The 14,758-nt window shown below is 34.4% G+C and overlaps 1 protein-coding gene across 2 annotated transcripts in view; it reads right to left on the bottom strand.

Moving 5' to 3' along the window:
- The window catches only part of GAREM1 (GRB2 associated regulator of MAPK1 subtype 1), a 212,964-nt gene that overhangs the window by 42,166 nt on the left and 156,040 nt on the right, over window positions 1–14,758 (bottom strand). For both annotated transcript variants that reach the window (XM_074203178.1, XM_074203179.1), the window contains exon 3: window positions 3,533–3,663. In XM_074203178.1, the coding sequence (XP_074059279.1) occupies window positions 3,533–3,663 (131 nt within the window). The remainder of the gene's footprint in view (window positions 1–3,532; window positions 3,664–14,758) is intronic.

Genomic DNA, 14,758 nt, shown 5'->3' with positions numbered 1-14,758 from the left:
GACAAAAGGCAGTTCTTGTCCTCAAGAAGCTTACTCTTACAGAGAGAGAGACAATATGGAAGCATATATGTGTGCAAAGCAAGTTACATTTGGACTATTAACATTTATATTGTTACTGTGCTCCCATTTGAAGCTTGGTAGGATCTTTTAATCAATCAATAAGCTAGCATTTATAAAGCATCTACTAAGTGGCTAGGGCTGGGCTAGAAGGACCAGGAATACTCCTAATGAGATATGGCATCAAAATAGGACTTTACTGATTTGTGAGAAAACAAAGAAAACGTCAGTTTTTAAAGAATGAGTCAAATCAGGATGTGACAACTGAATGGTTGTTAAGTATTAGCAGTTCCTGAGGAAATGTTTTGTATTAACGAGGAAAAAAAATAAATGTGTATGTATGTATATATAATATATAAAATTGATTAAGCTAAATGTTTTCTTAAAGAACATATTTTTACTTTTATCTATGACATTTAAGTAATATAACATTCTGAAAGGAAGTTTTAAGCCATCTCCACTTTAAAATAGAGGAACTAAGTTTCAAATGGTTGATCCAGTAGATAAAAATACTAAGCCTGCAGTAAGGAAGAATCATCCTGAGTTTAAATCTGACCTCAGACACTTACCAGCTATGTGACCCTGGGTGAGTCACTTAATCTTTTTTTCAACTGATATTTTATTTTTCCAATTACATGTTATGAAAGTTTTTCAACATTCATCCACATGCATATGCATATTTTAAGTTACATAATTTCCTTCCATTCTTCCTTCCTACCTCCATCCCCTTAGCAGCAGTTTAGTGAATATTGTACATATACATTTGTGTTTAACATTTTTACAGATTAGTCATTTTCTGTATGAGAATTAAGGGGAAAGAAAGAAAATAATAAGATAGGAAAGAAATACATAAGAGAAATTTTTAAAAAGTGAATGTAGTTCATTCAGATTCTATAGGTTTTTTTGTTTGTTTTGTTATGTTTTGTTTTTCTTTCTCTGGATGAAAATAGCCTTATCTATAGCCAATCTTACTAGTTCTCTGAATTGCTGAGGGGAGCTGCTTCCATCAAGGTTGATCAATTTACAACATTATTTTTGTATATAGTGTCCTCTTGGTTCTGCTCCCTTCGCTCAGCATCAGTTCCTCGTAGTTTCTTATAGAACAATTGTACTCTATAGTATTCATATACCATACAGGTCTTACCTCAGTTTCCTCATAAAATGAGCTGACGAGGGAAATGGCAAATGACTCCAGTATCTTTGCTAAGAAAATTCCAACTGGAATCACCAAGACATGCCTGAAACAACTGAACAATGCAATATCTTGCACTGGATCATTCAGTTAATGAGTAGCTGAGGCAGGATCTGAACTCATCTTTTTTTTTTTTTTTTTTTTTTTTTTTTTTGCAAGGCAAATGGGGTTAAGTGGCTTGCCCAAGGTCACATAGCTAGGTAATTATTAAGTGTCTGAGACCGGATTTGAACCCAGGTACTCCTGACTCCAGGGCCAGTGCTTTATCCACCTGCGCCACCTAGCTGTCCCAATATGAACTCATCTTCCTGACTCCAAGTACAGAATACTTTATCTACTCTATTGCCTGGCTACCTCTAGTATTACTAAGCTATAAATGTGTCATAGTGTCTAACCTGTAATAGAGTTTATTAACATTCCAACAACTCCAGTCATAGGTGAAAAAATTTGCAGTTATAAAGGAAACAAACACATACACTCTCATAAAACATTATAAATGAAGACATACTGAAGAGTGTAATTCCACTGTCACTGAAATAACCAAATCAAAAATCCCTCAAAAATAAAAAAAAACCCAACTCTTAATTTATTTTCTAAAGGTTCTGCAAATAAATGAAAATTATTTACAATATGTGAATATTAAGTGAAAATATATACAATATAAATAAAAATATTCATATAAGCATGGCAACTTAAAGGGTGGAACAGAGCATCTGTTTTTCAGAACAGGAAGTTAAAAAAGTCAATTAAAAGGAACAGATCAACAACTCCAATTAAGAGGTTGTCTTGGGACATTCTTTCCCCTTCTTTTTCTAAGAGGTGTAGGTGGGAGTGACTCACTGGTTTGAATGCTGGGGCACACTTGAGCTCAGACATCACTCCACATAAATGGTAAGTCTGTTTTACACTCAGTGCAGACTTCCAACAGCTGGAAAACTGCCACCTAACTATAAAAATATAGTAAAACCTCAATTACCTGGAATGTTCAGGGAATGGGGTGGTTCTGTTTAATAATTTCCTGCTTATCTCAGAAAATTCTTTATGTTTTAACTCTTGCAGTTGAAAATTTTCAAGATATATTAACATGAGTTCTTGCCTTAGTAAATACATGATAAACCAAATTTAAACTTTTTTTTGATGACTAGGGATCTGAATAAAAATGAGCTTCAGATACTCAAGAAAACATTGAACTTAAGGGTAGAAGACCTGGGTTCAAGTCCTATAAAAAGTTGTGTGTCCCTGGGCAAGTTACTTGAACACTCAGCTTCATTTTTCTCCTTTCTAAAGTGGAGTTAATATTGCTTGCCCTACAAGATATCACCAAGTTGTTCTGAGGAAAAACTATTATAAATTTAAAAATACTGTCCCAGTGTGAACTATCTTGATTTCTTTTATTTTTTTCTGGTTTTTGCAAGGCAATGATGGAGGGAGGGGTAAGTGACTTCCCCAAGGTCACACAGCTAGGTAATTATTAAGGGTCTGTGAGCTGATTTGAACTCAGGTCCTTCTGACTCCAGGATCGGTGCTCTATCACTGTACCACCTAGCTATCCCATCATGATTATTGTTGAATGTGATGTAGAGCAAGGGATAAAGGATTGGGTTGAATGGATACTGAACTCAAGGAATAACCTGATAGTTTTTTACTTTTGTTATATAAAATAAATTCCTAATAGCAGATTTCTTATCATCCTTCTTTTTTCTTCTCTCCTAAAAAGGTATGGTGGAAGATACACAGAAAATAAACCATTAGTTGAGAATTTTGTTTTACCCAGATTTCATTGGAACTACATTAAACTACAATCACACATACTATAGACCAGATTTGGCACACACATGCACACACACACACACACACACACTGACATACACACAACTATCAAGAGCATTATAATAATCCAATTATACCAACTAGCCTTATTCCACAGATTGTGAATCACTCTTGTGTACCAGGGAACATTCAAGGAATTTTAGGGACATATGAGGAGGTTATCTTTTAATTTTATTTACAATTCTAGCAACATTTCGTTGTAATCAAATTTGTGAGTCTGATGGGGATAGCAAGTAGTTTCACTACATATGAGCTTTTGACATTTCAATCTCTGGTCTCAGTCTGCTATGCTCCCACTGACATCCCCCCCCCCCCCCAAGTCATAAGTAAAGTCAGACTACATAAGAGCTCTCTATGAGCCCTCCTATGAGGGACAGCGGATTTATTATGTATGTAAAGACTTAAAAGTTAATACATTCGAGTGGGGATAAATATTTGTTCGTCAAGGACTACCTTCACGTTGAATGTTATTTCCTCCATGACGTAAACTCGTTCAGGAAATGCTTTCGCCACCTCCTCCACACTGTTAAAATACTGCACTGGTTCCTTAATATCCCGGTCTTGTTCCAACAGCTTAAACTGCCCTGAAAACAGATGATAAACAGAAGTGCTGTGAGTGAGATGTTTACACTGGACAGCTGTCACTGTGGCAACTGCACACATCTCTGATCCCCATTATCCTTTGGGGAAGTCTTCTGATTATTACAAAAGTCACTTCAAGGGAAAAGTTCTAACCAGTAAGGAAATGAAAGAAAACAAAAAAAGTATCCTTATACATTTTGGACTCATACTATTCTGTTATAGTGAAAACAAGGACTCTAGAGTTAAGTTGAATAGATGCCTACTAGAAATTTCTATTTTGAAATAATTTAACTATAATTTTTTCAAGACAGTGAAATTAATCTAAAGCTTATAGATCTGGTCTACCTTTTATAGTAAATCAAAATGTTTCCTATACATAAGTAACTCTATTAACATATAAATATAAATCCTTAGCCCCTTCCCCAAGGACTTGAATTTTTTTATTTAAATGATACCTTCAACAGATAAAATACAACTTAATATATATCTACACAGTTTCAGCACTTCAACACTTTAGATATTAAAAAAAATTCCATCTTTGAGGCTTCTGATTGAGAGCATGGGAACAAATAAAGACTTAGTTTTTCTCAAATGTTATTTTCTGAATTCTGGCTGTATTCTAATACTTTCATAATCAAAGAATGAAGTTAAGAGTTCTAATGAGGCAGATTTCACACTGTATGAGAAACAAATATATTTCAGTAGAGAAATTACTTCAGGGGTAATTTGTGTTAGGGTAACAGTACTTGGAGACTATGGTATGATTCAATTAGAACATCGGCCTAGTTAGACAAGAATGCTGATGGCTACAATTCTTTGTTACAATGAAGGTGATGCATTATTCTTTAAGATATATATTGAAGATATGATTTGACCCAATGTGTAATAATTCCTAGAAATGCAGGTCCCTTGAAAATGGGTCTTTATTCTCATTCTAAGCTGTGATGTGAGTAGGTTCAAATTATATTTGGGGTTCCTTCTCTTAACATAAAAATAAGGTTACAAAGAATAATTCAGGGAAATAGTATTTTTAAACACTCTTTAAATAGCTTTTTTTTCCTTCTCAGTACTAGACAGTATTATATATAAAACTCTTGTCTCCAGGAAGGTTGGGTCTATGTAATCACAAATTTATCCTTCTCTTCACAGACTTTGTCACTACAAATAACTCTCTGAACATTAAACAATCCAAGAACAGTGCATGAAAATCTTCACTATCAATAGCAATATGTTGGCTGCTTGCTCTGAGCAGGAGGTTAGAAGTTTTGAACCTCATAAAGGCATAGACTAAAAAGAAAAAATGTCTGCAAGGTCAACATGACATAGAACCACCACTACTGGATGTACTCTTTGAGCTCACTGACAGTGTTTTGTATCTAAGGCTTTAAATTTTGATTATATGAGGATTAAAGAACCAAAGCTTTGGACAAGAAAGAACCTCAGAGGTCATCTAGGCCAATCTCTTCATTTTACAGATGAAAAAACTGGAGCATAGAGGACTAAAGGAATTTGTCCCAAAGATTTTGTTATTGTTCAATCATGTCTGACTTTTTGTTACTCTAGATGAGGTTTTCTTTGCAATATTACTGGAGTGGTTTGCCATTTCCTTCTCCAGTTCTTTTGACAGATGAGGAAACTGAAGCAAAGAGGGTTAAGTGACTTGGTTACAATCATAGAACTGTCAGATTTTGAAGTCATAAAAATAAGTCTTCTTGACTCCATGCAGAGTTTGGCTTTGAACTCAGACTCCCTAACTCCAAATAAACATGACTTCCAAGATCCTTATACCTATAAATCTATGACTCTAAGAGACAACTGTAATGTATACACTTATCTATATCTCTTACTATCTCCCTAATACATGAACACACAAACATTTCTATAGGTATATATTGTATACATGCCTATGCCCACAAAGTTTCTAATTGGTGAGTCACTAAAGATTGGGAAATAGCCCAGGAGAAAAGACAGTTGGGGTAAATATGATCCAATTCCATTTATTCAAAATTTTCAAAACAATACCCTCCTCCCACCCCCACATGGTTAAGTAAAAATATTTTCTGCAAAAACAGCATGTCTTAATAATTAAAAACCTACCACATGTTTGTTGAAGAGTCCCTGAAATTGTCCTAAGGTATACCAATCTTAGCTCATATTGGCAATTCTTTTCTAAGCTAATTAGGGTAAAAAGTCCTGTCAATAGACTTCTCAAGGGAAGGGTAAAACAAACAATTGCTTAATGGGAATGCTTATATTCCCTCAAAATATTTGTTAGAACTAACTGTCTGAGAATTCTGTTGGGATTCCTCTTTGACAAAAAAAGATTTAGGCCACTTAAACCAATGCACTTTGGGTATCTGAGAGTGAAAAGGACCAACTATTTTTTCACAACATGTTTATGAGCTCTGCCAATCCCACGAAATATAAAATTGAATTTGTAGAAATTACATCCCAGAGACCACCTAAAGAGTTAAATGCACCCTCCTCCCAACCTCAATGTGAAATCAATTTACACACACATACACACTACCTCAACCTCCATAAAGGGGAACAGATTTTTTTTTTAACAGGCCATTCCATGAAGAACAGAGTCTTTGTGCCACCAAACAAAAACATCTGGAGGTTTCTGAAACATCTGTTCTAAGATGTTACTGTCAAACTGTGTTCTGAGAGAGGGAGGAAACTGCATTGTCTTTGATGGGTACATAAAACATCTCCATTTGTAAGAGTCTGCTCCATCTGCAGAACTCAAAGTCTCACAAGAATTAATTGTTTCAATAATATATTCATACCAGGGCAGCTAAAACAATAGAAACAAGAACCAAGGATCCAAGCTTATACTCTGAATACAGTCTTGTTTGTATTTTAAAATCTCTACTCCTACAACCCAATAAAAAGTAATGTCTGTTGTTGATTAAAAAAAAATCAGTTTGCTTCCTCTGCTTGAGGTAGATCACAATAGATAGCTCTTAAACTCATCAAAATCTAAAGTTTAGGGACCATGTTCAAAGTCTGGTTACTGAGACTGTAGCTCTGAAGGGGACCAGAGAGGCTTTAACACTAGACAATGAAAAAAAAATTGGTAGTCAGAAACAAAGACTGTAATAATTGTTTCCCAATAAATAAAGCTAGCAAAAGGAGGGATTTATAAAGGAAGTCTAAGCCAGATGTAAACTTTGCCATTTGTCAGATGATTCAGTAAAATATGCCCAGCTGAGGGATTGGAAGGTTGGGAAGTTTGGGGCAATGAGGCTCATGAAAACATACTGGGTACTGTCTATGCCATATCCTTTTCTTAGCTATGATGATGATGCTCTTTGCTAGCCATTTAGCAAGAAACAGTTTTAATCTAGGAATAGAAGAGGAAGCAAGAAAGTTCATTAAATGAGCAAAGAGCATTCCACTAAAGTGTATTCTCTGCATGGTCAGCAGCTGGACCCTGTAAAATATCACAGAATGATAGAAAAGAATACTTTCAAAACAACAATCACTAACCAAAGCATAGCAGAGAGCAAGACTCGGGAGGGAAAAGATATAGATTCAAATCCCACCTCCAAAACTAATTAACTGTGTGGTTCCCAGGAAAGTCAGTTAACTTTTATAGTTAGCTCTATAAAATGGAATAATAATAATAATAATATTGGTAGGTAATGTCTCCTACACAGAACTTTTGTAAAGTTAAAATTAAATAAATATGTGTAAAGTGCATTGCAAACTTTGACATGCTATTGAAATGCAAATGAGATGTTCTAAATTGAAGTCTGAAATTGAAATGTTTTGAAGTACTGTTGAAATTGGTAATAATACTCTACTCAATATTGTTCTCATTTCTTAATAATTATTCATATATATAAAAATACACATACATGCATATCTATATATGTATAAATACATATATATATAGAGAGAGAAAGATTAGATATAGATATCTCTTTTAGATTTACACATACTTTCCTTACAACAAACTACTGAGGTATTTAAGTGCACAAATTATGATCACCATTTATAGATGAGTATATTGAGGCAAAAAATTTAAGTGACCTGCTTAGTCGTATGCCTAGGAGGGCCAAAGGCAGGATACAAAACCCACATCTCTGCTGACTCCATAAAATATCACACAGCCAGTTAGACTATTTCGAATTGACTGAAGCTTGCGGAAAGACAGAATAAAGTACTCAGAGAATTAACTGGTGAAATCCCTTAGCTGATACTTGACTATATTTGAAGATATGAAGAAATGGCAAATACACATAATTTGAAAACTTAAACAGTTTCTATTTTTTAAAAAAGAATAAATCAAATTAGGGCAGGTATTTGGGACATTCTGGTTTGATGAATTTAATTTCTCTATCTGTTAAAAACTCTTGGCAAATGTCTTTTAAATATCTGACTTGCATACATACACACACACACACACACACACACACACACACACAAAGCAGAAGCAGCATGATATTCTTCCAAATAAAGAAATCATCCCCTGCTCACTAGAGACATCTGAGGAAGGGACACAAAGCAATAGCTTCACACAATAATAAAGAAACTTCAGGGTTAAACATCCGGAAAAGCTTTCTGATAGTTAGGTCAGTTGACCTGAAACATTCAGGTTAGTTGACCTATGGTAAGACTTTCACAAAGATATCTTTGAAAAATTGATGAAGTGATCCTTCCAAACGGAATGGTTTTAGTACTGGAAACTTGAGCCTGTTTTACTGTGGGAAGGTTGGATTATGTAAACTGAAGGGTCCTTAGAAGTACTAATTTTAAGTTTGTCTGTGACTCACTGTGCTCTAATGTGAAACATGCTTAGATCAGAACTACTTCATCATTCTCCCAAGCAAGACATTCCAATAAATAATATAGTACACAGAAATACATATTGATGAGCAAAGGGTCATCTATTTATCCTCTCCTAATGAAAACTCTTAAAAATATTTTTAACTTTCCTCATTATTAACTTTGCTTATGAGTTCTCTCTTTAGTTATTACCCTAGGAAAATAAAGTGGGAAGTGTCTGATGGATAAAGCTTAAAAATAAATCCAGACATGGATGAGAAAGAGAGACAGACAGACAGAGAGAGAGAAAGTGAAAGAGAACATTTAGAATACAGCTTGGATGTAGGTATATTCTTAGGACACCTCTCCCCCGTGCTGTGGAGATTTTGCATATATTTAAGTGTATGATCAACAATAATCAATAGATAATTAAAATATATAATTATAATAGAGCACATTAAATTGTCATTTTGTCCCTATCAGCAGCTGGCTAATAAAGTTGAATTGGAAGGAGAGCAATTGGAAGTGCTAGTCAGGGGAAAAATATCTGTGGAAACTCAACTGAAATAGACCAATTAATAGGGCAAAACCTGTATCTTCATGCCTGTGCCATAGAGCCTTATCCACATTATCTAACTGATCTGTTGTGAGAATAAAATTTTATTTGTACATGATAAAATGAATCAAAACCATTCTAGAGAGCAAGGCTTAGAGCTCAAGAGCATGAAACAAATACTCTAGAAAAGAATAACAAACTTCATTGTAAACTATCTGCAAGTTTTCATATTTACTACCTGAAGAATTTGAGATTTTATACAAGTCAACAGAAAATGGTAGTTGGTTTTGAAACACTCGACTTCAATTATATAAATACTCTTTTGTGTGAGTTTAAAGTAGAGTAATTCCTTGGTACAGTCTAGTTGACCAATTTGTTTCCTGCCATAGAACTGATTTCAACTTTCTTTTTGAAAAAAGAAAATTGAATTTTGCTTGTTTTCTTTATCAGTATTTAATGTGTTATTTTTATTTGGTGGGTGGTGGTGAGGAAATAACTAGCCACTGAATTCTTTAAAAAAAAAAAAGAAAAAGTCTTACTTCTGCTCATTAAATGCTAATATACCTGCTAGAAGACTTGCATATGATTGTCACAAATTCTTCATTTTCTTCCTTTGAAATGTCTTTCCTCTCTATCTTTGCGTAGACATGGTCTTAAATCCTCACATCAGCATTATTGCAATAGCTTCCTAGCAATTCTGACTCTTGTCATTACTCCCACTCAGTGTCCCAATATCAATCCATCTTGCATAACTCCATCAAACTTCTTTTCCTGAAATGTTTTTTTTTATCATGTTACTTCTACTTAAAAACCAATCCTGCCTTTCTAGTGTCCAACAAGTCAAGTCATCTGTTAATTTTCAATTAGTCCATAAAGTATAGTCCCAGTACACTGGATGGATAGCCAACCTTATTTCCCAAGTATGTAAAGTCAAGAAGTAATTTTTAAGCCTTTGCTATGTCCCAGGAACTGTGTTGAGTACTTTGGGATATAAACAAAGGTCAAAGACAGTTTCTCCTCTCAAGGAACTCAGGGTATAATGAAATAATAAGAATCAATATATATCTTTTTTTAAAAACCATTCCTCTATACAACTCATGCATCATTCTAGGCCAAGACCCTGATGTAAGAGATAGAATGTCATCTGTGACAAACAGCAAACTCACCATTTTGGTTGGTACAGAATAGAGTAGGTATCATTGAGCCTTTCTGTGAATGCTCCCCTCCCCAAAGATATATTAAAGTCCAAAGATACATAAATGAAGAATGACAAATCTGATATACTTGTGCAATTTCTAAAACCAATCAGAATTTAAATGAAGAATATAGATGTTCCACTTAGCCTGAATCAGAACTGTCTCTGAGGGAAAGGGATAATCACAATCAATCAAAATAAACCACAGTCTTTATGGAAAAGGGTCTGGGCTATTTATCTATAATCAATCAGTGGATAGACTGGGGTTAGAAAGATGAGGCATGATTTGGAAAAGAAAAAAGAAGAGGAGGAGTTAGAGCTCTGAGTAAGGTCCCTAAGGCCTTCTGGATCATTTAAATGTAATAGTTAATATTTAGTCCTATTAGTCAAAGAATTTCAGAACTAGAAAGCACTGAGAAATCATCTAGTACAATCATCTTATTTAAAAGATGAAGAAAGTATACCATAAAGAGGGTTGCTGCCTTTTATAGAGGAATCACCAATACCAACAGACAACCTCTTTTTACAGAAACCTGTTTTAGTTTAACTGAAATGAAGGCAGAGCATTTCTAAAGGAACCTAAGGAAACAAGAAAAACTAAAAGAAAATTAGAGGCTCACAAATCTGCAATTTCTACATTTGTTCACTTTCAACTCACTAACTTCTTGGTGCTAGCTACTACAAGAATAAAAAAAGGAAGATTGACTGAACTTCCACATGAAGTCCCCTCAAATATCTAAGGAGGCTATTTGCTACCCAAACACCTTCTCTAGGTTTAATATTTTCAGGTCCTTTAGCTGCTCTTGATATTAGCTCATCCTTCTGATGAACCAGCATTTTATTGATGATGAATTGAACTTAAGAAGTGGCCTAGAAGACATCATTAAAGACACTGGAAAAGAAAATGGGATATTCACAGGAAAAAAAAAACAAACCAAGGGTTAATATGTGGTTAGCCTGCCCATGGATAACCAGAGAAAGGTTTCTGTCACAGTAAATTAGATCTCTAGGATATAAATGAGAGAATTACAAAAGATACAAAACATGGCTGGATTATAATCTTCACTGGAAAAAGTAGGCCCATTCTGATGAGATCAGAATTCCATGAGACCCTAAAATTGTGTGTTAAGGGCTTTGGGGGGGGGAGGGGGAAGTAGAGTTTCTGACTTTACAACCTAACTGGAGAAAAGAGGACAAGAAACATAAATAATGAAAAGTATGATAGTATGTGATAAACACAAAGGAGGGACTAAACAAATGATGATGATTAGTCTCAATGAAAAATTTATTTGGTTAATTTTGGATCATTGTTTTGACATGCCAAGACCTTTTCTGGAAAGATCTGAAAAGCATTTCATAATTTTCAAAGCAGCTTCCCATGGAAGGCAGTAAGGATATTATCCTGAATTTATAGATGAGGAAACTGAAGATTGGAGGATTAAGTGAGATTAAGTGACTTGCCTAAAGAAATCAGTAAGGTTGAGATAAGGACTTTGGCTTTTTGATTCCTTCTTGTTTCCTTCCCCACAATTCTATCCATAATGTATCTCTCATTATTGGGGATATTTATCACTCTAACACAATGATAGGATCTAGTTATGATTATGTAGTCATCCTCATTGCAAACATAACAAAAGAGCTATGGGGATTAGGAGTAATCTGGTAATTATATATACACCAGCTTCTTTCTTTCAAGGATCTTCAAGGGCTGTTCGGATGTTTGAATCCCTATAATGTAACTGAGATAAATGATGAATTTCACCTTCTTCATTTAGAAACTGTCATGATGGAAACACAGAATATTTTTTTATTTCTGATCGCATAAATTCAGTGGAATTAAAATTCAAACCAAACTTTTTATTATGTCTACCATATTAAGACTAATAATCTTTTTTATTTTCTACCAAGCCTAACTGATCCATATTTAAAAAATCAACTAAGAGCAATGGAAGTAACACATCTTTAATTTGGGGGGGGGTAGGAAGGGAATTTATGATCATTTGAGGAGTACAGTATTCTAAAAATACATTTATATTAATATCTTTTGCTTTTATATCATGCACTTATCCAATAAAATCCTCATATTTCAGAGAGCCATCCTTTTATATTTTTAAGTCTTAAAAAGAAAAGAAACTAGTTCAGTAAAACTAAACAGCCACACTAAAAATTCTGACATTGTTTGTAATGTTCCATACCTATAGTTCACCAGGTCTGCAAAGAAGGGAGGGAAATGCTTTCTCACAGTTTTTATTTGGGGCTAGTTGTGTTCATCATAATTTTTGTATGTATATATTTTTAAACTATTAAATTGAATTCGGGGGCAACTAGGTGGTGCAGTGAATAGAACACCAGCCATGGAGTCAGGAGGACCTGAGTTCAAATCCAGTCTCAGACACTTAATTACCTAGCTGTATGACCTTGGGTAAATCACTTAACTCCATTGTCTTGCAAAAAAACAAAACAAAAAATAAATTGAATTCACCAAATGTTTCCTAAGCATCATTATGTGCTCTATACTGGGGATACAAATAATAAGTCAAGATCCTTGCTTCATTAGTTAAGAAGCAAACCTCATGCCAAAAGTGAAGGATAAAACAAGGTATGGATGAGGGGAGCAAAAGAATAATTCAAAAATGTTTTAGAAATGAGTAATTATTCAATGAATCCAATAAATTTAAAAAGTATATATTGGAGGTTTTATTTTAATTTATTTTGTTTGACCAGAACTGGGGCTGAAATCAGATAGACCTGAGTTCAAATGCAATCTCAGATCTATCTCCCAGCTGTGTGACCTTGGGCAAGTTATTTAACTTCTGTTTGTGTCAGTTTCCTCAATTGTAAAATGAAAATAATAATAGCACCAACCTCCTAGGGTTGTTGTGAGAATTAAAAGAGCTATTTCTAATGCACACAGAGTATAGGAAGTACTATATAAGCGATAGTTATTATTATTATTGTTACTATTAGTATTTCATCATTGCAGAGTAAATGAGTCAACTCTTCTTACCAGTGTAGATCCATCACCATTTGACAAATTATGCTTAGTTGCTTGGGGCAGTGAGAAACTAAATAAATTGTTTAGGGTCATAGAGACAGCATCTGGCAGATGAGATGGGAACCCAGAAATTCTTGACTGAGGCCTACATTCATTTATACTGCAGTGTCTCTCTAGTTTAAATATATTTGAGTTTTCAATTTATGCCTAAGTGAAATAGGCATGAGAGAAAATGGACAGAATTGAAGAGATAGAGAGAATAAAGAAGATGAAACATGTAAGAGAAATATAACACACAAGGACATATCTACATTGAAATAGACACTGTTTGAACACAGAATGAGAGGCAAAAAGCACATTTCTCAGTGTAAGAGCTCCATTTTGTAACTTTTGAAGGTAGACTTTTAAGTGATGTCATTCTGTAACTCTAAGCATAAATCAGCTTAGAGAGGCTGTATCAAATTAAAGGTGAAATCTGGGGTGCCCAATCCTTAAACTAGAGCCTTCTAAAGGTTTTATGCTACATACTTTTTCAGTGAGTTATGAAAGCATTAAAAGAAGAAAAAACTGCTTATTTATCTGGAGCACTGTATGGTCAATAAAATATTTTAGGATTTTAACAAAATTCATGACCATTTTTGCTAGTGAAACATAACACTATTTATGGTTTTTCTCTTTGCTCCTTCCAGCACACTGCCATGTAAACACCCACACACCAATGGGATCCCAGAGGAGAAAAAAACACAAGCAGCTGCTCAGACTATGGTTTTAGCCAAGGAAAAAAGCCTCAATTATGAGATTTATTTTTTAAATTGTGTGCCAAAACTGAAATGAATAACATTTAATGTACAGAAAGTATGGATGCTTGTCAAGTACTTTATTTAATGTGCTGAACATTTGAGGAGGGCAAAATGTGTACTTTAGTTGTAACATTCATATTTGCTCAGTTTATGGATATGTTTCCAAGAGGACATGGTTTCAAAACATCCCATCCCCTCTCTCTCTCTTGAGAAGAGGCTAATTTGCCTCTGAGAAAAGCTTTGGGGTACATTTTATGCAAGTCCTAACTTAGCCCCTCAATAAGCCTAGTTTAAAGAATAATTATATTTATTTAACAACTTCCATATGATTCTACTCTAGCTGAATCAAAATATGGCAAGTAATGGAGTGGCAAAGTTCATCTTCTACAGTTTTCTCAACAATCAGTGCTTTGGCAGAAATGTGACAATTGCTCTATAATCACCCTTCTTCATCATCATTATATCACATCAACTCAAAACACAAGGTCACTAATCCTGAAGTTACAGACCTCTCCTCACCAAACATTGTCTTACATTAATACTTGGGATCTCATTTCCTTCTGAAACTTATATTCAGCTTATAGGAGCTTCTGATTTAATAACATGTCATAGAAAGGCATGGTATAATACAGTGGGCTTTGTTGTTGAGTTGTTTCTTTTTTTTTAAGGTTTTTGCAAGGCAAATGGGGTTAAGTGGCTTGCCCTAGGGCACACAGCTAGGTAATTATTAAGTGTCTGAGACCAGATTTGAACCCAGGTACTCCTGACTCCAGGG

The sequence above is a fragment of the Macrotis lagotis genome, chromosome X, assembly GCF_037893015.1.
Source record: "Macrotis lagotis isolate mMagLag1 chromosome X, bilby.v1.9.chrom.fasta, whole genome shotgun sequence".
Lineage (NCBI taxonomy): Eukaryota > Metazoa > Chordata > Mammalia > Peramelemorphia > Peramelidae > Macrotis > Macrotis lagotis.
This window is presented reverse-complemented; position numbering and strand designations above follow the sequence as displayed.